Below are 25,919 nucleotides of genomic sequence, written 5' to 3' on the forward strand. Positions count from 1 at the left end.
GCGAAGCGTGCCACTAGGAACCCTGTATGGCCTGCACGTCTAGAAAGGCTCGCTATTATAAGGGTCCCTATGGTGACACGGAATGCCGAAGCATCTCCGCTGGAGATGAACAGCTGCCTCCACCGTCGCCTTCCCCCGATCGTGGGAACAATTCTGGGTGTATTTCCTAATGCAGGAAAGACACCCAGAAAGTGTCATATATATTTAAAAAAGTTGTTGAAATAAAAAAAAACAATATTCAGATTCGACTGAATCGATTCCTTATCTATTGCTTTATTTACTGTTTGCGCAATATTTTGTAAACATTGATGTTTCTGCTTTCCTATAGCAAATATGTGCCTCTCCACAGTATCAGTTTCCTGCTGCAGTAGGTTCCGTGTCTTCCTTTTTCAAGCACATCCTGCAACACAGAAGTGTTACGTCTCAAGTCAGTGTGGTGAAAAGTGCTAGCAGCTTTTATCCATTTTAAATAATATTTATCACAACTTTTGTCTACGTTGAAATATTCCATTTCAATAAACGTTTTGAGTTTATCTCTATGATAACAAGGTTAATGAGAAAATGGGCCTATTCTGGAGGAGTAAACTAACATTTCACATGTGGCGTACTGCAAGTTGGTGCTCGTAAAATGCTACAATGCAATATCTAACAGTTGAATAAATTGTTTCATTACGTCTGCACTGATATAAAATTCCTTTTAAAGTGAAACTTTCGTTGCTCCTTCTCCCAAATTTACGGGCTCCGCGCCTGTGGTGAGATTCCCGCACGTGCCGCTGGATTTCTTGCAACACCATCAGGTGGCGCTATCCTCCTGGTCTTCCTAAAATCTAAATTAGCAAGGGGCTTTAGGTCTTTCTTGCACACGCACTGCTGCGTTTCATGCAGCACTCCCAGTTGTCGCTCACATCTACGCATCCCGGCAGGCACAACCACGCCAGCGTGTAACAGTTTTTGCTTTGCTTTCCTAGGTGACAAAAAGGCTGGCGCTGGACTCTGATAGTGTGAGCATTACAATCGTCCATAGCCTGAATGGAGCGCTTGGAGCTGCCGTCGCAACTGTATGCTGTCTACGTATGCAGAAGGCGCACGTAAACGCGCGCCAGTGAAATGGCTCAGCGTTGAGGACAACCATGGCCAAAACTAGCGACGGCAGGTACAGTAGCGTCTCCGCTATGCAACAAAACGTGGTGCAGACCGCGTATGCATGCATACAATGTACACATCCACGTACAATAATTGAATTACGTGCAGCCGCATAATTCAAAGGTTAACACTCCTGCCACGATTTGTTGTGCCATGTGAGGCAATAATAATCCTCAGCCTTTTTAGTTATTATGCACAGTGACGCCCCAAGCCTCAAGAAAACATGCCTTCTTGTGTTTTCTTTGGAATATGGAGAGAAATAGCAGTGGTGCTAGCAAAGTAACGTCTATCATCAGCTACCCTCTCTCGTATTGGACTAAACGCTGAAGGAACTGCACCGTCACCGCCAACATTGCCACTAATTATCGTCAGTCAAAACACTCAGCAATCAAAGCTTCACTAACATCGGTTCACACAGTGTGTGGGATCCGCCGATATTGCTTTCCACACAAATTATTGCCATTTATATCCGTAGATGTTGAAATGTGTAATAAACTCAGTGAACATCTATTGTTTCCTCTTTCTCAGGTACTTGCCAATTTGCTCTACAAGGTTTATCACGGAGAACCATTGACATCCTCCAGCTTGGTGAATTTTTTCGTCAATTTGTTGCATTTGGAAAGGAAACAAATCTGTCGCTTGAAAAGCCGCTAATCTGTGCACAAGGTTAAAATCCGTTTTCTTTCGGTACTACGATAACGACTGACGCAAACGGAGAGGGCGAAGGTTTGATGATAGGAGAATCCAACATTCATTGTAGCTCCTGCTTGAGCCCCAGTTTATTTCATTGCTGAACTCGTAATCTTCCCTCCTAACAACATACTTTTTTCTAAGGTTAAAAGGCTTTCCGATTCCAATCTTTGCAGAGGAATAAGTGCCGACACGCAACATTCCGCAAATTTCAACGAAACTTTGGTTTCGGAACTTGCGATTACAGTATATTGGGGTTGGAGGAGGTTGGAATTCTCGGTGGTGATAATGATATTCCAAGGAATCTTCATCTTGAACAGCTTCATGTGAGGAGGGGATATGAGAAAATCGAACAGCACCCTTACATGACAAGGTTTCTCACGGTGTGCTCTAGATCTCGGAATTTCACTTTTGCGTCCATCCATTTTGTTAGCTCTCAATAGTTCCCCTCGCAACCTCGCAACCTTGAATTTTGAGAGCTCTTCACGCAAGCATTTCAGCTTTGTTAACTCTTTTCTCAATAATCAGACTAACAGGGGCACCTGTATCGATGACCGCGGGCATCTCAATATCATATATAGTGATCGCGACAAACACGCTGATTTATTTCACAAGGAATATTGGCAGCTGCTTCTCAGATGTCCTGACGTTGCCATTTGTCAACATGTTCTCAACAGATTTTCCTTGACTAGGGATTTGACAACAAATGTTGGCCGCTTAATCTGCTTTTTTTTTTTCACTGTACATTCCCTTTTCGATTTGTGTTGATCCTCTCGTATTGGCGGATGTTGAGGCTGGTAATCCAACGACACATGTCATAAGCTGTAGGGAGGATCCTTGGAAGGGGACCGTGCTTTAACCTTTACTTGTCCCTGGTAACGTTTTATCACACCGTGTATCACTAGCAGCACGACAAAGGAATCTGGAAGCGCGGGATCCGCCACTCGCAGTAGGTGTACCTTCTCAAAGTATTATTCCAGCAAATTGCTGTCTCTCTGCTTGTAAAGAACTGCTTTGTCTTAAAGGCGGACTGGGTTGTATTGAAATGCGTGAATAAAAAATTTTAGGACGCAGCCCTAAAGCGGCGACGTTGGAGGCGGCGGTGGCGTAATTGAGCGAACCGGCACAATGAACGATGAAATCGATCGCTGCGCGCAGCGGGGGCCAAAGATGCGAGGAGCAAAGCAGAAAGCAGGGTGCAGCGGTGTATCGACTTGAGCGCCACAATGATTTGTGATTTCGTTCCGCATACATTCAAGTTCTGCCACTTTAATGTTGACTTTCACTGTAGCACTTTCCATGACATTGCTGACTGGTGCCTTGGATTTGTTGGTGATGGTCTCGCGTTGGCCAGGTGTAGGCAGTTCTTCAGGCGCCGCAACGAATTCTCACCTTTCAATGCACACCCGGTTAGGAAGGGGTGGCCGACCGCTCTTGTTAGGCGGAATGTCACCCACTTTGCTTGCTGTCATCGGCTGTGCCAATTATCAAGTTCTAACACCTTGTAAATGCCTTCAAGACATTAATCATACTAATCAGCTGCCATTAGGGTCCTCCATGTTTACATTCTCTTCTCCACCTTTGTCGTTTTCGTTATCTGTTCAACCATGAGGAGTCCAAGGGCGACAAAGACGTCATCGTGCCATATGTGTGCTAATGAAAGCATGTGAGGGTGAGCCGATGGTGGAGCCTTTATCGGATACGGGGTGGGGTGTGTTCTACTCCAGTGGCTACTGCGATGGCACGGCATCGTGCGCACTGGTATGAAAGCGATCCGCGATAAGCACAGTGTCTAGGTGCACCGTGAGCTCAAAGCTTGGTGGGCGCAATGTGCCGGCAGCTTAGTTAACACTGTAGCGAGCGGCAGCACAAATGACGATTCGCTTGCTATTGCTGCCGCACCTTCTCAGTCCAGCTTTTCGACAGTTAGTTGCCGTGGACATCGAGAGGGATTCGTTCATGTTTGCTTGTGCGCACGTGCATGATCGTTAATTTAGTTGCTAAGTGAATGTTTACAAATATATACAGCCGATAAAACTACTATCGTTACTTTGTATAGCTGTCCACAAATTTGCTTTCGCTATCGATTCTTACTGCTACTTCGACAATTTTTCATAATTTGCACTTTCGAGATGGTTTCTCATAAATTAGCGTTCGGTCCAGGAAAGATCTCATAAAAGCTTTGCAAGAAATATGTTTGTATTTTTACGTTTATAAAGTACCTGTCAACCTAGTCTGCCACAAAATATTTAAATAATACTATTAATATGGCGAGACTGCTTCTTTAGGTAAATCTCATCCCTTCGTCGGATGTAGACATTTACCATAAGAAATTTCTGACAATATAAAATACATGCAAGTTCTTGTTCCTATATTTGCGTCAACCTAACGCGCCACTGAATAAATCACTTTATGGTACTTTCTGCAAAGTCAAAAACGTTTAGCTAAAAATATCCGGCACGTGGTCGAGTAGCGTTAGCGAGGTGCGTGAAATTTGGCAGGTGAGGTAGCTGAAGTCGATATTTAGCTCTTTCTTTTAGGTATGATGTCATTTACCCTTGCATGGTAGTTGAATACCACCGTCTTCCTAAATTACTTTTGCCTTTCATTGCGGTTGCTTGTTTGTTCTCAATATCCTATATTGTAATCGAAGTTTAGCCGCACAAGTTTGTATGTTGCAACGTGCTGATTGTTGATTATTTTTATAATATTTTTAATGGTTAATTTGGCGTGAGCCAAAATGTTCGACTGCCGATGCTGTGTACTATACGCGAACTTCCGTTTTTGCTTTGAATGCGTCTAATAAATAGTTGAGCATAATTTTCCCAAGAGAAAAATTTATTCACATGATAAGGGCACACTTTCACTATATAGCCTCAATGATTCAGGAAGCTGAGTAAAGAGGAACAGACAAAACACTACCAACAGCTCAGCGCCTCACTCAGTTACTCAGATAAATGGGAGAACGCTTAGATATAATCCTAAATACCAACATATCTAACCGATAAAGTTCGTGAAACTTCCGACGAGCTCTAACGATTTAAAACCGATAAACATTGAATGTTACGTACTGGAAGGTCTCATTCAGTTTTTTGTAATCGTCATCCGTCGGATTTGGCGTGTGAGTAGAACCGAGCCTGCGTTAAAAACATCAAAGAAGAACAATTAGTAAAAAAAGAAATGTTTGCACAATTTATCTAAGTGCGGTTTATGACTTAATTTCTTGTTTCTGTATCACGTGAGGAAAATTTGTTTAGTGTTCCTCCTAATCTTGTTAGTTTACACATGGTTTTTACACTATGTCAAAAAAAGTTACTAAAACACGCTCTTTCTTAAACTGTGGCGTCTGCCACCATAATGTGTGTCATCACAGCTAAGAGATAAATGAGAATAGGACGACGAATGCGTTACCTGTGAGTGGACGATACTGGCGAAAATTATAGGCCCAATGGCCAAAATTTTTCCAGCAGTAGGTATTTCCTAAAAAAAGCTGTTTACATTATAATAACGTACATAAAAAGTTTTTCTTCCTATATTTATCTCAACCTTACGTGCCACTTAACGAATGGCTTGGTACTTCCTGCAAGTTAAAAGAAATCTTTAACTAAGAATGTCCGGCGAGTCGCTGAGTAGCGTTAGCAAAATGCATGAAATTTGGCAGGAATGGCCAGCATAGCATTCGCACGAGGACAAAAGAAAAGATACGAACGTGAACATTGCAAATTTTTGGCTTTTCTTTGTTGTAGGCTGTGAGTGCTCCCAGGTACTCAGCACAGCAAAATTTCAACATAATTTTTGTAATCAAGTTCTGTATATTTCAGAACATAGACCATTCCCAGCCATGCTCTTCTATTCCTTCGTTTTAAGTAGATTTGAATACGTGCCTGCACTCTTTCTAATGTCTCCATACCCTCTACTCATGTGCCACTGTCGGCAGCCTCTCAATCTCTTGACAATCAACAATGTACCTGAAGTACAGGCACTTTGGCTTTTGTATATGGGTATCCGAAGTCTATATTTAGAACAATGTAGCCTTGGGGCTACACTGTTCCCAACTCTGATATTCAACGTGCAGCCCTGGTGGCTTGTGAGCATGGACCATGGCTGCGCGGGAGGCCATATCTCCCGTTTCCAAGCAAGAAGCAACTTCTGCTCGACGCACAGGAGGATCTCCGCAGCAGTGCGTGCTGCACTTTTGACTGGTGACGACAATGAGCACTTCTCTTCTGCCTGCTTTTCTTCAGTCACTGTGATTGGGCCACACGAAGCATGACTCGCACATGCGCCTTCTACCTACCATGTGCCCGGAACTGCCAATGGACCAGGCCAGACAGGCTACCAATGTGATTGAGGACCCCAATTTCCCGAGCATCTGCGTCCCACTGAGGTGTAGTATGTAGGCTCCCACGCGAATGAGTTGAGGTATCGTGAATATCTTTGTGAGTAGTGTGAAGTGTTCAGACCATGTCGAGTTCTCGCAGCGGAAAATACAGTTTTAGTGGCATCGTTGGCAGAGGCGTGGAGATATAACTTTTAACGTGGCTGTTGTCTCACGCCGTACGCTGACCGTATCACTACAAGGAACCGCAGCATTCGAGAGCCATGCGAGCTTTGGGAGGCTCGACTCCGCAAATGTCGTCTGCTGATTGGCCTTTTGTTAACTCCACACCTGAGATGGCTGGTCGCTCTCTTTGGAATGACATAGAAGCGAGTACCTTCCGACTGCCTGCTATGTGCACTTATCCAACTAAAGCTGGGAATTAGATCATTTGTGTATCCCGGAAACCAGGCACGTTCAGGAACTTCGGCTTTCAGTAGGACACTGGGATCGCGAAGGCGGCAAGAATTAGTTTTTGGAATATACGCTTTGTGTAGACCTTAAAGTTAGCCAGAGACTGGACCTTCGTACTCCTGAGAGGCCTCAGTGACTATAATGATGTCTGTTCCGCCTTATCTATTTTCGGTACATCAATATGGATTATTCCCTCGCTGTTCGGGTGGGGTAGCAACGCTCCAGATCACCGTGGGCCGGTGCAAACGCTTTCGCGGAAGGGGGGCCAGTGTTTAACCTGCCACGTGATCACCGACGTCGCAGCTCGTGGTGAAGGGAGAGGAGGAAGAGGATAGTACGAGCCGTGGCTGGGCGCAGCTGGCTCGGACTTGGGAATTTTGGCTAGGACTCCGTAGCCACAACGCCCAGAATGCGCGGTCACACAGCTGCCGAATGGGCAGCCTCGAATAGTGTCAGGACGATTCTTCGCATCCCTTGGTGCAATACGGTTGCGCATCCACAGGGTTCATGACAATAAACACTAGAGTGTAATGGGTTGGGCGGAGCTTGAGGTACCTAGATACATTTAATGGGCACGAAACGGCGCGAACCATCTGCTACACTGACCATGGATCATTTGATGAATCCGGTTTAATGGTTCACAAAAGCATGGTTATTGTCATTGGGCTTTTCCTGGTTAAAATGAAGTTTTAGCAGGTGGCCTACTCCGATGTCGCCTATTCAAAAACGTGTAAAACGCAAAAACGCTTTTTGATAGAACCCAGCGTAGTCGATTTTATTGAAGTTTGTTGCATTTGATACAAACGTTTCAATTCTATTGACGGTTGTAACTGAAAATATGATTCCAGGATTTAATTAAAAATATTCAGAAATTGCTAAGATTGAAAATATTCGGAGCAAGAAGTTTACAAACTTGAAGCTCTCCACCACAGGCAGCTATTGCATTTCTGGAAAGTGCATCCCTTAGAACATTGAAGGCGGACAAATTGAATATGTATATTGATGTGGCAGTCAAATTTCTTACGTGTTTTACAAAAGCTTTACAAAAGTCTTTCTCCCATATCAGTGGTGTATATGAGTGCTATGTAGAACACAGGATTTTTTATGCGCTTTAGATGCACCATTAGCTCTAGCTTAAAAAATTGGGATATCTTTCTCAATTTCTAAGTTGCAAATTTGTAAACATCATATTTTTGTTTTTCTGTGCGTAATAAACAAGTTTATTTGAAATTGGACGACCTAATAAAGTTTTCCTACCGAAAGTCACTAGTTTTTTACTTCTACGTTTTAATGCAACCAACCGCATCAAATTTGCTGCAGCGGTTACCGAGAAAAGAGATTTCTCGTTTCCTAGGTATTTAGACAGAAGCCCCCGAGCTGAAGCTTCCTCTGAAGGAGCAGACACAGCGATGACTGAGTGGTCATCGTCCACTTCACCTAGAGGTAACTTCTAGATCAAGTTTGTGCACTGAGCACGACGAGCCGCGCAGGAGGTCTTTTAAGTTAACCTGTTCGTTTTCCGGTAAAGGAGCGACATGGTGAAAGAGGAGAGACGACCTTGTGGTCGGCGGTCCTCTGTCACCAGCTCCTTGTTGTGGTACTAGGTCGTAATGTCTTTCCGATCCTCGAGGAGTGTGCGGTGGGAGCCAGACAGGCTAAGGGCCCCGGTGGCTTTGTAAGACCTCTACCTCCTGTGGACTGCTAGTGACGCAGCTTTGTCTGACTGCACCAGTGAGAGAGGACCTCCAAGCTCGTCATGTCTGGGCTAATCGTTCCCTGAAGCCAGCAGCGTCTACACGGAGAGCGTGGCAGCGAAGGGACATGTACTCATTCCGTACGCTCACAGATCAAGAGCTGCGACATTCTGATGCAAGGAGAGAACCGCCGAAGTAAAAGAGCAATCTATTTTTGGCTTTGAACTTGGTATGTGGTCCTCGAACCTAGGAAGTAGTCATATTTTAGAAGAAATTGTACTCACTCATGCCAAGGCTTCCAAAAAGTAGTTAACAATACACATTACATAAAATTAATGAAGGCGGGTGAGTGAATATCATGGTGACATGTTTATCATTACAGTTGAGTAGATATTGATGAAATGATAAAAGAAAGTTAACGCTGCGCTTTCAAGATTTCATGAAGCACTGCTTGAAAATATTGGTCACACTAGACAAGTAATATTTAAACACGGTAAAAATATGAAAAACCATGTAGCATCGCGCTTCAATGGTGACTTCTCGATCCCTTCTTCGTACGATTTCGTTACTTTATTGTCTGGTGGCAGAAAACAATTTTTTTTTCGTGAGAGCACACATACTCACACTTCCAGTCAATATTCTCCCGCTCCCGTATCTCGGTTTTCGAAACCAATGTTTAGGTGCGAGGAGAATGCAGCCGAATACGCGACGTACTACGCGTCGTAGTCGAAGACGCGAAGTAGCCAAATACGTGACGTAGCCGAATGCGCGACCATACTTTTCGGCTGTCCTTTGAAAGCTTCCTTTACATTTATGTGTCGCGTAACTTGGCAGGTACGTGAAGCATCGGTGTATGGGAAGCATCCAAAGGCCAGCCGGAGTATGGTGCCTTATTGCATGCTGTCTTGGAACGCGTCCAAGCGTGGAGTGCCCTTGATCGAGCTTTCGCTGCTCCACCTTCTGGGAAAAACGAATAGAATATCTCTCATCTTATAGCGTGTTCTTGGTGACTCAGAAGCCGCCTTCTCAGCGCACCGTATCTTGATGATTAGCTGGGAGTGCCATGGTTAATGATGAGCCAAATTGCTGATGGCTTCATGCGCTGTGGGTTCCTGCGGGCGTACTTTTATACGTAGGGTAATATCTGTTCTGGAGAGGCGGAAGTGTGGAGCACACAGTGCGATTCTTGTGACAGCCAGTGTTCACGTTCATCTTGAGATTTCTGGCTACTGTGTATGCTTGTCGCCTTCTTTTAGTTAGTAAGGGAATAACTACTGAAGATAACACCAGCTCACACAGTGATTGCTTTGATTCGCTCATTTGTCTGATACATTGCAACACCCAACAATGTTTCGCCTTTCTGGTGGAATTCGTAATTTCTTTTCATTCAGTGATTTTCTGCATGGTCATTTAACATTCCGTGGCGCAAATCCGTAGAAATAGGAAGCAAATTGTGCGCCCAATGTAAGATTTTGAAAACGTAATAATACCTAAGTGAATTTAGAGCTTTTGGAACTCATAACATGATATTTTCACTCAGCCTTTTTCACAAATCTCTTGTATGACGAGAGAAGCTATTTAAAAATTAACAAGGCTCTTTTTGTAGGCAAGGTATCATCTTCTATCACCTAAAGCATGGCAATAACAGGCAGCTTTACTCACATGAATAAGGTCATTTTGTAAGCAGTCAGATGAAAGCCTGGTTGTGGTAATGTCATGAACACCGCCGCAGTAGGATCCGTGGTACAAAATGTATTGTTGGTATGGAGATCTGGAAGAGAATAATCCTTCGAGCTAGAGTGTAAGCTTTCAATGTTATTCGAAAGAATATGTTTCAAGAGATAAAATTGCCATTAGAAATATTTAGATGAGATGGTGATAGTGGCTTATGCTGGCCTTAACATCCTGTATTTGAGTACAATAGAACACACCCTTAAAGCTATCTTGTTAATGTTAAAACTATTTGAAACGTGTTCAAGTTGTTTACATGAGGAGTAAGAACAAGAAAAAACCGTACGCTCTGAATTTTCACTTTTGAGAAAAGACCCATCGACCAAATTCAGTAGGACATGTCATTAAATATAGTCGTTCACCCTAAAGAATCCCAAAAAATTATATTCGTTCATGCATAATATGCATTCCAATATCCTTTGTGCTACACAATTTGCAAAGTATGGTGCATTTTCAAAGCTCTTGGTGTTATGAAGCACATTATGCCCACTTATCTTTTCGAACAGTAAGCCAAAGACGCGCGATCAGCGTGGGCCACGTAGATCGAGCATATGATTTTGTCTAGTAGTTTTCCCGTTGAGATGGGTCACTGTGTAGACCATGGTCAAATTGTCACAGCATCAGGCAGCTGTGCTTAGGTAACAGAACTCGAAATCAATTGTAGTACCAACTTCAGTCACTGAGCATGGGGTAATGCGTATACATGTGGTGCTCAGCAATATACCTTTGATGCCAATTTGGGCCACTGGGCATGTGCCAGTAGGTATGTGCTGCTCATCAATGAACGTTTTCGGCACCAGCTTGTGCAGCTAGATAAGTGCCGCTGAGAATGTGCCACTCTACAGTGACGTAATAGTGCATTTATATTTGCTCTCATGCTCAGCACAATTGAACCTACGTCCCAACTGTTCTTGAAGGTCAGAAACTCGATGCATTAGCAGGTTTCACCACAAATACACTAGGCCTGTCAGAAGGTTTTCAGTGGACCCCTCTCCAACTTGTGTCCCTGAACATGTGCCGCCGAGTTTGCGGCAAAGGACGGAAGCATTCTCAGTGTTCACAGGCACTGGCACACCATTCTTCTCGACTGAGACACCATGCGCAGACTTCACGGCAGTACCACTAGACGGCCCACCGTGTCCAGAAAGAATCACAATAGGGCAGCCTCGATGCGTCAGGAACGCGCTTCACTTCACTTCACTTTATTTCCTTAAAAACCCTACGAGGGGGTATTACATAAGCGGTGGGCTGTACAGAGATGTTACAAATGCCACAGGTTGCTAACAAGAGAGGAACATGGATACATTTTGAATAAAACGTGATGGACCCGCCGTGGTTGCTCAGTGGCTATGGTGTTGGGCTGCTGAGCCTGCGGTCGCGGGATTGAATCCCGGCCATGGCGGCCACATTTCGAGGGGGGCGAAATGCGCAAACACCCGTGTGCTTAGATTCAGGTGCACGTTAAAGAACTCCAGGTGGTCAAAATATCCGGAGTCCTCCACTACGACGTGCTTCATAATCAGAAAGTGGTTTTGGCACGTAAAACCCCATAACTTGAATTAAAACGTGATGGACAGTTGATTGAAACAATGTTGTGGGGAAGGCCATTCCATTCTGAAGCTGTGCGGGAAAAAATGATGCAGAAAAAGTTGTGGTGCCAGAACGGGGTCGGGTGACTTCAAGTGGATAGCCCGTGCGGGGGGAACTGCGCGCGGCGGGAGCGATGTAAAGTGGATGGCTGAAAGAACTTTAGCGCATTTTAACCACTTCAGTAGGAAAAAAGCTTTGGTTTCAGGTAGTCGGTTCATTGTGCAAGTATATGCATAGTCGCATGCAAAATCCACATGCATAGAAGGGACATGTGAAATAGGATGGTGCCACTCTCAATTCATGTTCTGCTCTCTTGTTTGTCTGTTTCATGCGCATCCCTGGCTGTACTTATGCTTATGTACCCTTTGGTACATCATATTCCTCACATCTGATTTTTGGTTCCCATCTTAAGCCATGCCATACTTTAGTTAGATTTCATGATCGAGTCACAACAATTCATCATGTAATTAAGCAAGCTGCTCCTCAGAAGTATAGCATTCTTACCGTAGTGGGAATGAAAAGCTATGACATATGACAAGAAATGTGATGCACAAGATTTTAATGCCAATGGTCCTTGGAGTTTTATACTCATTTGCTAAGCACTAGATAATATTGTAAATTTTATTAATTTGTGAGAAAGTGTAACAGATGAATCCAACAGCACCAGGAAACTACTTTTCTGAGGAGACCAAGCGAATAGGAAGTATAATAAGCCTCTGCACCTGTTTGGGAGACCGGCCTAGGATATTGCTGCAGAACCACTACAAGACACAGTTAGAAACAATGGGGTGCAGCCCATACATGAATGACTTTATGTGAAATATAAGCAACGCAAGTTAGACCTGCGGCATTACTTGAGAATATACAACACATTTCTAAGTGAACTGTACTCTCATTCAGGAACGTCCATACGCTCGACAAGACGTTATCAAACGAACTGCAATCTTAGAATATGGCACACAAAAAAGTTTCTTGCACAATTTATCTACATTACCAGCTCAGTGCTTAGCAGCTCATTTGGTAACCTCTGCCATATAAGTGCACGTGTTTTGTGCCAGAAGTGCGTTTGCTGGCCAGTAATGTGTCGCATATTTCTCAACGATCATAGTGTGAATACTTTGTAAGTTGGTACACTTTTTTTCTATGTTTAACTTTCCATTGTATTTTTTGAAAAGAAGGAGCCAATTGAAATTAAAGGATCTTTCTACACTGTAACACTGATGAAACTTTAGAGAATATGCTTATATTTTATTATCAAGAAGTGTCCTAAAGTTCATGGGCATCATTCTAGTCTGATTTTATGTGTTTGTCAGTATGTTTCTGAAATTACTATTCAGTTTGTCTTGTGACTGATCAATAAAGATTGTGAGCTCTTAAGTGAGAAAATTCTTAATTTGAGTAACTCGGCGGCGACAGATTACATCCCATTCATGAAGCATAGGTGCAGAAGCTGCTTATGAAGGAATCAAATATTCTCCAGTTGTAAGTATTGCGAATCCCTTCAAACGTGACCATGGATCTAGTTCGTACTTTCACACTATTGGGAAGAGTCCTAGCACTCTGTTCTGAAGGAGTACAAGCACTCTGGGGAGTAGAAACGCTCGGCTTGGAGCAGTAGGAGTACTCGGTTCGGAGGGGTAGAAACACTATGTCTGGGGGAGTACTATTACCCGTGCGGTTAGAGGACTAGCACTCCCTGTGGGGAGAGTATTAGCACTCTGCGGAAGGGTACTAACACTCCCTTGCGGTGGAGCAGCAAAACTCTGTTAGGAGGAGTTGACCTACTCTGTCCCAAAGAGGGTCGATCTACTCTCTAAAAGAGAGTGAAATATGGGACAAGCAGGTACTCCCTCAAAAGGAGTGCCTGTGTGCTTCCAAGCCTCCAAATATGCGCAGCTCACATCACTAACGCTCATCAGTGAAACACTCATTTTCCTATGAGTGCCATTCCTGGAAATTTCCGAAGTTCGCATTGTATAATTACCACAACTCTTTCATATACCCCGCAGCAAAACTAGAACAGGTCAGCGGTGTTCAATTGGACAATAATGGTTTCGAATTCAGAACTCATAAGTGCTTAGCCGTCCTCAGTTTTTTTCTTAATTCAAACTCCGCTCTGCCTCACTACTCTTTATATAAACCACAATTTATGGCTACCCTGAGTTAGCCTTTCAATTTCCTGCTTTGCCTACTAAACATTCTTATCCATTTGAGTCCAATTCATGGGTGCGTAATTTTTTTGCTGCACTTCCTAACCCCACAGAACTAGAAATCAACCCAAGTATACATACAGGTAAGCAGTTTACTGTCTCGACAAATCTATTGTGGCAATACATCTCACGCCCTTGCAATTTTAATTACATAAATCCCGGACTAATGTTCTCTACATCCAAAACTGTGTCTGCTCCCATTGTTGCGCCGATGACCATGCTGCCATTTCATGCCGTGAGGAGATCACAACATACTTCTGTTAAATTGGTTGAATCACATAAAAAAAATTAGGGATCACAAGATACCTGGCGAGCATCAGTTGAGCGTTTAGGTCTTGAAAAAATCGCACCGAAATGAAATAGTGTTCTAACAAGTAAATGACATTTTCCTGAATATCGGATAGCAGCTTCTGAATTATATCTCGCACGCTGTTTCTCGGAAAACCACTGCGTGCATACAATGTAGATATTTTTAATAGTTTGCATTATGAACTTTTAAAAACTTCTTTATGTATATATTACTCGTCCCTCAATGAATGACGATTGCAGTGGAGCTGGGATGGGCTTTCAAATCTGTAGTCTTACATTTAATTGCGCATAGTGTGCGTGAATAAAATTATTTAAAAATAATATTTTAGTGTTCATTCTATGCACAAGATCTCTAGGGGCTGTAAAATGTCGTTTCTGTAATTAGTGCTAATATACATAGGGTTCTAATTTAAAGAGCGCACACTACGGACTAATACCGAATAATATCACCATGCACCGGACTCTAAGAGCCAAATTGTCACAGCGAATTGTTTGGAAAAGGCTCTCCTATTAATCGACATATGTCCGTGTTGTTGGAAAAATCTCTGCAGTGCCAACACTATAAAGAAAGAAGCACGCAAGCTACATTTCTCATGAAAGCTTAGCGTGGCTGTGACTTTTGTGACTTGTCAAAACATTATTAAAAATGGTACACGTTTTCGCAATGCTGAAATAAATATTTGATGAACGCATTAAAAGAACACTTTAAAATAGGAATTTCTACATAAGATGAGATATCATACCGTCAGAATGATATGTAGCGTTTTCGAAGATTTGGTACCTGCAAAAATATGAAGAAGAAACAGATTTTTAAATTTCTGTCAATTATAATATTTTGGATATGTTCGAGCACACCCACTTAATTAGGTCTTTGAAAAGAATTAGATATTGGCCTGCTTGTACTTCCTGAACCTACTATACACACTACCACGCAAGTTACACGACAAAAGAAAGGCTTTTATTCGTTTCCTTGTATTTGTGCTCTTCCGGGTGCTCGGGCTTTAATAAGTCCAAAAAGTATGTCACGCAATGATGTAATAGATAGTAAAAATACCCTGTTCCCCAGCCTAATCAATGTAGAAACTGGGCATTTTATAAACTTCCCCAAATGAGTCATGCCGAATAGGTATTTTAAGGTACACTCCATAGGAAGGAAATTACTAAGAGCGCTAGCGCAGCAACTGCGCTTTCAGTTTTATTCCTTAAAGGCCCCCTTTTTGCGGGGGAGAGGGCATTACAAAAGGGGAAGGATTTCATATAAATTTGCTACTGTTTTGGACAACCAGCATCGACACCATATATGAAGGATAATTTAAATAAATTCTCGTTTACCCATCTCCACCTCTCCAGAAATATTTATAATTCTGTTATGGCTACAAATATGCTGTTTAAATACACCTTCATAAACGAACCAGCATCAATTTGTTTGCTGCTCTCTGCTTAGAATCTCAGTCATCCACGAAAACACCACGATTACTTTAGTGATTGCGCTGCTCTAAAACCATGAACCATAATTAATGAGAGCCTTATAGGAAAGAGTTTGAGAATATCTCATTATCTCTTACGATTGCTTGACGTTCCAGGCACATTGTTTATTTTATTAAATAGCGTGCGAATTCACCACATTTTCTCGGATAACGATGGGTTGACGACGCCATGACGACGCTAAGTGATGAAGATCGCGCAGTTAGAAAGGCGTGACGGTGACTCTGTGAGATAGGATGCATGGTGTCGACTGTGTGACGACGACAAAATTACGACGGTGACCTGACTTCGGCCGCATATTCATGAATAAATGACGACACCGTAAATGCAATTTATGGCGACAAATAGTTGACTTCGACGGGATAACTAGAGAGGTATGACGGCGATAGGAGGATAATGAGGTGACGTTACTGAAGGGATAACTATGGCAAAACGACAGCGAAGCGGCAATTCTATGCGAACAACAACATGAAAACGAATGTGTGGCGATGCCATGGCGAAGTTAGAATGAGGATGCTGAACTAGCCGCGAGGAAGTTCAGACTACATTATCGCAACGTACGAATAACAAGTACTGTACAAGCACGACAAAATGACGACGAATGGCGTGACCATGGTTTGTTGGCTCTGTAATAACGACGACTGTATGACGGCATTATTGTGACAACGTCTGCGTAACGAAATATGTATGGCAACGATGGTGAGGTGATGACGGCATAACTACATTGGATGGCAAAGCGGAAATCACGAAGATCCAATCACAACGACGACATCAAGACTATGAACGCAAACCCTTGGGTCCAAGATATTAGACAACTAGAGCTACTGGTCGCGCGTATAAGGCACGATGACTACTGCATTACGAGAGTGAGATCAGGAAGCTGCAACAATGATGATGGAAGAACTTCGAGGGCATCACGAAGATATACTACCATAAAACACACCTGGGGACCAAAGCTGTCTTAGAGCTTGGCCAAATGGGATAATGTAAGCGTTTAGACGGAAATGTGGATTTATTAAAATGATTAAAACGGCTGAAGTAGGCAAATAATGCTAATCGCATTGTTAGTATGTACATACTACTATTCACTTGAAGAAGTTTTACTCTGACATATGCTAACAGGCCCTAGAACCGTCTGTGATGAACACTAAAGGAAGGCGCTTCATCAAAATAAAAATAAATAAACGCGAGATGAGCTGTACTTCCTTTACAACCTAGAACTCACCCCTCTACACGATTATATTGTTTCATATGAAGACGCAGACGAAAAGCTATATACAAGTATTATATTTACAAGGAAATACGCCGCACGTGGCCAAGAAGCAAGAGCCCACGCTGGCTTCCAATCGTCGTCGTCGTCTTCATACTGCTCACCTCTTCGTCATCGCAAATACTGTTCTGTAGCATACGCACTTATACAGTGGTATCCATCGAATGGCACAGAATGAAATTCGCCAGTTGAGTTTTGCTATGTTTGTTTGCGCACTTCCAGGAGGTACGGCTATTAAAGAAGACGCACTCCTGAGGTCAAGACCGTTCGCGGAGAGTTATTGCCGTACGAGGCGCCATAAGGGTGCTCAAGTGGATGACATCACGGGTGAACTTTGTGTCGTGGTTTGTTGAAGAAAGGTTGCCGATTTGAAGCTTGGAACGTCACCCACCTGCGATAAAAACCTTCCACGAAACCCGCAGACTTCGCAATGAGCGCCCTGTTATCTTTGCTCGCAAAATGCGTCTCTCCAGCAGCTCAAATATGGGGCTGGCAGTGCAGAAGCGATTTCGTATGGAGATCTTATTAAGAATGTCTCTTCAGGCATTTTTTTATTAGAGCCCCTTGTGTGTACACTGCCCGTTACTGTGTCTGATTGGATAATTATGGGGCAAACGTAATGCCTTCGAAGCTTCAGGCACATGGCCAGGCCTTGGATAAGAATGTCTGGATAAAAACCTGCAGTGGTACAGCAGACGTCGAGGGCGCGAAAACGGCTTAGCTCCACGCAGTATAAGTCAGACAGCCTGACAAAAATACAGCAGCGCAGAATACGCGGACTTCAATGTGGTTTAATAATTGAGTCAGCTAGCTTGAAAGAATGAACTATGGTAAAGCATTAGATGACGATGGTTACACAGTGGGTTATCGCTTCAAAGATGAAGACAGCAAACATGACAGAATAGCTGCATAAACGCGGAAGACGTCAAGGGATGCAGGGTAACGTAGTGCCACAGATTTTTTTAGCGAGTCTGACAAAATGAACGAAGTAGCGCAAATTACGTCGGGGGTGCACGTTGGCGTAGCACTTCAGCATTATAGTAAGTGATCTTTCCAAAAATTGCATTAGTGCAGAAAACGCCAATACAGTCTCATAGAATGAGCCGAGTGGCGTAGACACCTCTGGATTAAAAGGAGGGATCTTGAGTTAATAAAGTACCTTAGCCTAGAAGATGTTAGTGGATACGTACTGCCAGTGCGCAAAATATTTTTAGCGAGCAAGCCTAAAAGACTGGCCGTGGTAGACCTCAAGACATCGAAGGTTGCACAGTGGCGTAGATCCTCAGGGTTGCCATCAGCGATCTGGGTGGAATGAACTGCATTGTCTCAGAAAATGCCGTGGTATGCGAATAGTAACAGCGTCGAAAATTTTTACTTAGCGAGCCTGAAAGAATGAGCACAATAGCGCAGAAGACGTCGATGCCCACACGTTGGCATAGCGACTGAGGGTAAGGATCAGTGATCTACGATTATGAATACACAGTGGCACGGCGTCTTAGGGTGAGGGGTCAGCGAGCATGACAGAATGGACCTGTAACGCGTTGCGAGATGCACAGTACGATGTCGCAGCAGATTTTGAGTCAGCAAACTTGACAGAATGAACCGAATAGCACAGATGCCAATATCTACACAGTGACATGGTGCCTCAAGTTCAGACTATGCAAGCCTGATAGATTGAAATGCACAAGAGTACAAGACAGCGATGAATGTGCAGCGCCCGAATATTGTTTACTTTGTAACACGGAGCCTGACGCAATAAATTAGGTAACGCAGAATGCGAAGAGAGTTTCAGAGTGGCGTATTGCCTCAGATTGGGAGATGTCAAAAGTCTGAACAAATTTACCTTCATTAGCACATCAGACCTAAAGGGATGCAAAACGCCATAGTGCTATAGATTTCGAGTCAGCGAGCCTGCAAGATTAAGGCACAGTGGCGCAGAAGCATTCGAAGACTGAAGAGAGGCATAACGCCACAGAGATTCAGTTTGCTAGCGTGACAAAATGAAGTGCATTAGTGCAGAAGGCGTTCAAGGCTCCGCAATGGCAGGGTGTGTAAGGTTTGGAGTGCGCGAGCCAACCAGAACTTACTGCAGTAACGCAAAATACACCGATGGATCCTCATCGGCATAGAACCGCAGGTTTCGCATCAGCAAGCCTGCAAGAATGAACCAAGCTGCGCTGAAGGCATAGTGTTCTGCACAATGCGATAACGCGTAAAGGTGTGAATAAGTAATGTAGAGATATTTTAAAGCAACAGGACAGAAGACGTCAAAAGAAGCGCACCGTCATAGTGCTACAGATTTTAGGGTTCGGGAGCATGCCACAATTACGCGAGTAGCGCGGAATACAGCAAAGGCTGCCTTGTAGTTCAGCGTCGGAGTGTCCGATTTCGATCGTAGAAACTGCAGTAGCACAAAACCGGCTAATTGCTTGGGCATGTGTACACTTACCTAGGGCACTGGCCATTGCACACATCACTTGTCCCGGGCACACCGTCATGTAGAATAATGTGCGACTCTGGCGATTCACGCTAACTTTGCCTTGAGAAACCATCGGCACGAATAGGGCATAGCATTTTTTCAATAGAATTGTTTCTCCTGCTGACAAAAGCTTATTGTCGAAAGCTTGGCCTCATACCAGACGAAAATGAGGCTTCAGGGCGAGCCTGGCATGGCATTTGGGATCATCATTCCAATGAATGGATCACAAAGGAAATTCCCTCGTTGACACTGTTTGCAAACTTTCTTCCTTGCGTAAATGAGCAATGCGACTTAATGGAACGACCTGTGGGATACTACAACTTCTCCTTTATCTGCATTGTGTTCATTGCCGTTGTATATTTATTCGGGTAAATTTAGCGCACAATACAATTCTTCTGAACGCGCAAAATTGATTTGAATCTATGAAAACCTTGCTGCCAGTTGATTTGGATGATTGCTCTAATTCAATCGGCGCACAGTATTACTTAGATTTGGTATGCGTAGCCAAAAGTAATGTCGCTATTATTTTTTCGAATGGTTATTTGTGGATTATTATAGCTACGACATGCTTTATAATAACTATTAACAATATAAAGGACGGCGTTTAGGTGATGTAAGCTAAAGAATGGTAAATGAAAGAATGTTAAAGTTGATTAGTATCCATAAAAATATCACACGCCTGCGCGTAAGGAACATGAAGCACAAATTATTCAAGGCAACGTACTTAAAAGCTAAGCAAAGCTCAAGGCACTGTTGAGGTTACAGTTCTGCAAACGACAGAAGATTGCTTTGTCAGCTAGAATTGTAATGTAGTGCTGTAAACTCAGCATATAATTAAAAATATCTGCAAATTAAGTTGAGCGCGGCGAAATAGAGAGTTTGGTGCAGAAAATCGAACAGTACTACGATAGGCCCAGCCCCAGACTTTTACAAAACAAGAATTTGGTAGTGCCCGTGAAGGTGAAGTAAATATAGCACGGAATTAGACTTGTTTTATTGATAATTGCAGGAGTGACCATCTCATGAGCGTATGTACGTACGGCACATGGAGGTTCTAGATCTACAGAAACTGTTAACCCCGTTGATTCGTTAAAGACCAGGGCTTCTTGACAAAAGATTCGAAAGTAGCACAAAATTAGTTGTGATGCTTGTTGAAACGAGGAACTATGAAGAAAGCAACCCATTGGCCCTTTATTTTTCGGCAAAACAATAGGACGCCAACAAATAATGAAGACTAAGAAATCAAACGTCAAATATTTGTCGTTTTAATTGTAGATTTAAAAATTTGAAGGGAAATTATTGTGAATGAAAAAAAAACACCAGCTACAACTATCAGTTAACTCATAACCCCCGCGTAACGCGTGCGTTGCTCCACCCAATAAGCAATGACGGCGAATGTTCCCACGCGCACACATTCGTGTTTTTTATGCATATGCAAAATATGGAACTGGAGCAATGCTACCCAGCTTCACTCATGACGGTGGCGGCGGATTTGAAACACCGTTTTTTTGCCGATTGTGTAACGCACAATTTGAACGATTAGGAAAGGCCTAATTCTAATAAACTGTTGTGTGCTACCAAAAGGCGTCAAACTTGGCGGAGTCGAGACCCTCGGTATGCAATAAAGAAATAAACGGGGAATCGTGAGATCCAATGTTGTCATCGTTACGACTATATGTACCCAAAAGATAGTAAGGTCAATTAAATATTACGGAGAAGTATTCGTAGTTCATACAAGTAGAGAATTGATAACCTGAAGTGAAACAAAAGTGCCCAAAAGGCTACATGCCACGGGTGGATACAAAATAAATGAAGTCCGCATGCCTTGCTTTAACAATTAAGATGTGGTGGCAACTGTTCCCACGTGTGGATTTTTGGTACTTTGCATATGTAAAAGATTCGATCCAAGGAGATTTAGCGATGACAACTGATGGCCATAATGCTGGATGTGAAACATCTTTTTCTATCGATGAGGTCACGTAGGCTGTGGATATCCAGCAAGGGGCAGCAGGCGTATAAAATCTCGCATGCAAAATGAGAGTATAAAAACCTGCCGCAGTTCACACCCTTTGCTATGAATCGAACGAGAAGAAAGGCAACGGAGGGACCCTAACTTGATTAGTAACAACCATGTAAAACCAACAGTTATTGAAGACAAAGGAAGTGTAAGGGAAAACGATTGGTTGTTTTTTTTGAGGTGTAGAACTGATCGGCTACATGGATATGGAAGTGTACGGAGAAGACTGTGCCGCTTGTGAGACGTGAACTCACGTGATCTGTGTAACGCGTGCGTTTCTCGATCAATTGAATCTCAGTGACGGCTGTCATCACATGCACCATGTTTGGTATTATTGCATGTGTAGAAGAGGTAGCCTAGCTTGTGTTAACCGAAAGCACTCGTGCCCACGGAGAAAGATGTGGAACACACTTTTTGACCATTAATGCCCAGCTTACTGCTTGTAAATGCTCTTTTGCTACGTTGGATAAGCTGGATGAGAAAAGAAGCTCCACAATCGTCGTCATGGCCATGACGGATATGCCTAACGCTCCCCAAATTAGATTTTGTTCTAAAGCATTATTATCCTAGAAAGTGGACGTGGGAGCTGCCGTCGCCACAGGTTAACTGAGAGAGCAATAGACGCGTAATGCGATAGCTTTGGGTTTGGCCCCCATCAGCAGCAAACCTTCTCTTTGTGCACGTTGATTGACCTTTAGCTTATCATTTTTACAACTGAATTGATAAAGAAATAACGGTCCCTGAGCTCTCGCTGGCTTCACCTTTTGGAGATCTAGTCTGAAACTGGAGATCTAGTCTGAAATTTACGAAACAAACAGAGACCTAAATGACGCACCTATAAGTTGTCATTCTGCGGGACTGTTAGTCAACTGAATGTGGCGGTCATCGCTCTTCGCCCGAGTTGACCGCTCAAATTGACCTACACACGAAATCAGCAAACGTCTGACTTTGCTCCCATTAGGCCTTGCTGGTTCAAAGAAGTGCACTGGAGCCCCTTTCCTAAGCACTGAGCACTTTATTCTCCGCTTTCAATGTAAACTCCAGTGTTCATTGTTTTATGCTCTTTGTATGCGCTCATTTGAACGCGAAAATGGCGCTATGAAACATTTTGCAGTTGGCAAGGATGAACAAAAGCAAGGTTGAGTTTAGCGACCAAATAAATTGAACCTTGCATGCACGGTGTGTGTGATAAGCATGTCACGGTGGTTAAAGATAATATGTGCGATGGCCTTCCAGGTAGCATGTGGGCTGGAGTAAGTTTCACGTGGTTACCAATTCGCCTGCCAGGTTCGCTGGTTCTCTGCAGTTTAGGCCACTGCCTCACCGGTAGGCCATTCGTCCATTGGCATAGACGAATATACGTGATACAGGTTGGCGATTCAGCCTCCGTGTACGAGTTTGACGTGCTTTCGTGTTCACGGTCGACAATTCCCATGGGCCAAATATTTAAACAAGTTATAGACACATTGACTGCTAAGGTCACCAGATTTTGGTGTCTGTCTGTAAGCATTTGTGGTTTCGACTGAGAGCTGTACACTTTCTACTATACCTGGTAGAGCGCTGCTTTCTCCTGTGCTATGCGTCTTGTCACTGTTGGCTTCATATAGATATATATATATATATATATATATATAGGGATAGTATTGCCAATGACGAAGAGCCGAGCATTAAGAAGACGACGATTAGAGGCTAGAGCGGGCTGTTGCCTCTTGGCCAAGCGGAGTGTATTTTCGTGTAAATAAACTTGTACATAGCTTTTCGTCTGCGTCTTCCTCCGTAACATATCTGGTGGAGGTGGACGTTCCCTGTACCTTGTCACGGAGCTTCGCAGGTGCTTGTACGTCGAGCCTTCCTTCATGGCTCCCGGCCACGACAGCCCGACTCCGCCGGCTCCGACACTTTCTGCCACCTCGACGACCTACATCACTCTCCCCGCTCCCCGTGATCCTGGCGTATTCTCGGGCAAAGATGGGGAAGACGTCGATGACTGGATCAGCCTGTATGAACACGTCAGCCGCAATAACCGGTGGGACCCTACTATTATGCTCGCCAACGTAGTTTTTTACCTCGGTGGCACACCTAGAGTTTGGTATGGCACGCACGAAGATGACCTCACCAGTTGGGATTCACTTAAGACACAGCTTCGAGACTTGATCGGCAACCCCTACGGTCACCAACTTTCCGCGCAGAAGGCGCTTTCCGGCCGTGTGCAGACTTCAACAGAGCCCTATGTCACGTAGATTCAGAACGTCTTGGCTCTGTGCCGCAAAGTTGACACCCACATGACCGAGTCCGACAAGGTTGCCCACATCCTCAAAGGCATTGCCGATGACGCCTTCAACTTGCTCGTTTGCAACAACGTAGCGGTGTTGGATGCTGTTATAGAAGAGTGCCGCCGCCTGGAACTCGCTAAAAGCCGATGTATTGACCAGCAGTTTGCCCGTCTGCCCAACACCCCAGCGACATCTTCCTGTGCCGACACTCCTCGTCCCAAAAACACTGCTGATGTTACCAGGATCATCCGGCGTGAGATCGAGGCCGCCTATCCGGCTGCCTTCGACTCCAGTCCCACCATCACATCTGCAGTCACGGTCTCACTGATCCAAGCAGTTTTCCGCCAAGAGTTCGAAAACACGGGTATTCACACCATCTGATCGGCCCATCGTCCTGATACCCACCGGGCTTCTTCGATTCCGCCCCGTCCCGCATCTTCTTACCCACCACGTTTCCGCAACCCATCTGAATGGCGCACTGCTGACGACAAGCCCATTTGTTTCCACTGCCATCTAATCGGGCACATTTCTCGACACTGTCGCAGTCGCTAGAGTTCCCCGACCCGGCCTACTTATACTGCCCACTCTCGCCCCCCAGGTGGCCCTTCTCGTCCCTAAACCGCATGCTCCGATAACGCCGCCGCTGATTCTCCTGCACCGAACCCCTCCTATTCTAGTTCGCCTTCGCCCCAACGACAACAATCTCGCTCTCCCCAGCCCCATTGCTCTTATTCGCCGACTCCCTTCGGACGCGGCTCCCAGCCGGAAAACTAGACGATGCAGCGGCTCGAGGTGACGCTGCATTGCTCCCTACGCCACCAAAACCTCTACTGACGTTGCCCACTCATATGAACCTTCTTGACGTGCAAGTCGACGGTGTTTCTGTGTCTGCTCTTATAGATACTGGGGCGCATTTCTCGATAATGAGCGCTGACCTTCGTAACCGGCTCAAGAAAATAATTACACCCACCACGACGCCTGTTGTCTGTGTCGCCGATAGCGGAACAGCCCCCGTAATTGGTATGTGTACCGCCCGCGTCTCCTTCGCCGATCGCTCCACTGTCGTGCTACTCACAGTCATTCCCCACTGTCCCCACGACATCATCCTCGCCTTAGACTTCCTCTCCGCACATTCTGCTCTCATCGATTGCTCCGCCAGTACTCTCCGCCTCGACCTGCCTGTTCTGGATCGCGCTGAACAACACCCTACTCGCCTCAGTTCCGTCGACTTCGTTCGCTTGCCACCTTCGGCACTGACTTACGTTGACTTCGTCTCATCCCCACCAGTCCCCGATGGTCAGTACATCGCGGCTCCTATGCAAGACGTCCTCCTTACACACGGGATCACAGTACCTCATACAGTTTTATCTATTACGGCGAATTGCGTCTGCCTTCCAGTGGTAAATTTTGGCTTGCCGCACATGTGCTGCCATGCGGGATGTCTCTGGCCCAACTTTGCTCATTCGAGGATCACTCTGTAGCATCGATTTCAAAAGACGACCATTCAACTGATCCTCTTCTACCGTCGCAATCAGCAAGTTGTACCATCTCCAACGTACAGAAAATGATTGCACCCGACATTCCTTCCGAGCACGCTCGTGCGCTCTACCGCGTTCTGATTTCCTAGCAAGATATTTTTTTTACTTTAACGACCGTCCTTTGGCCCAAACAACAGCTGTCAAACATCACATTAATACCGGCGATGCCCTTCCTATTCATCGCCGCCCGTATTGAGTATTACCGGCAGAGCGTCAAGTTATTCACACCGAAGTTCGCAAAATGCTTGCCAAGAACATTATTGAACCGTCATGTAGTCTATGGGCGTCACCTGTTATGCTGGTAAACAAGAAGGATGGCTCATGGCGCTTTTGCGGGGATTATCGGCACCTTAACAGGGTTACCAAAAAGGAAGTGTATCCCCTACCTCGGATTGATGACGCTCTTGACTGCCTCCACGGTGCTCGCTATTTCTCCTCTATAGACCTTCGCTCCGGCTATTGGCAGATTGCCGTGGACGATCTCCACCGCGAGAAGACTGCCTTTGTAACACCCGACGGTCTTTATCAATACAACGTGATGCCGTTCGGTCTATGTAAGGCTCCTGCCACTTTTGAACGCATGATGGACTCCCTTCTTCACGGTTTCAAATAGTCCCCGTGGCTGTGCTACTTGGACGACGTTTTAGTATTCTCCCCAACATTCGCTACGCACCTCGAGCGCCTCTCAGCAGTCCTGG

The 25,919-nt window shown here is 44.4% G+C and overlaps 1 protein-coding gene across 2 annotated transcripts in view; it reads right to left on the reverse strand.

Annotated features, from left to right (window-relative positions):
- Window positions 1-237: 237 nt before the first annotated feature.
- The window catches only part of LOC129380251 (uncharacterized), a 63,356-nt gene continuing 37,674 nt past the window's right edge, over window positions 238-25,919 (reverse strand). For both annotated transcript variants that reach the window (XM_055061055.2, XM_055061054.2), the window contains exons 5-8: window positions 14,903-14,940; window positions 9,982-10,090; window positions 4,905-4,970; window positions 238-400 (exon numbers count right to left, since the gene is read on the reverse strand). In XM_055061055.2, the coding sequence (XP_054917030.1) occupies window positions 352-400; window positions 4,905-4,970; window positions 9,982-10,090; window positions 14,903-14,940 (262 nt within the window). In that variant the 3' untranslated portion in view covers window positions 238-351. The remainder of the gene's footprint in view (window positions 401-4,904; window positions 4,971-9,981; window positions 10,091-14,902; window positions 14,941-25,919) is intronic.

Source organism: Dermacentor andersoni, chromosome 10 (genome assembly GCF_023375885.2).
Source record: "Dermacentor andersoni chromosome 10, qqDerAnde1_hic_scaffold, whole genome shotgun sequence".
NCBI lineage: Eukaryota > Metazoa > Arthropoda > Arachnida > Ixodida > Ixodidae > Dermacentor > Dermacentor andersoni.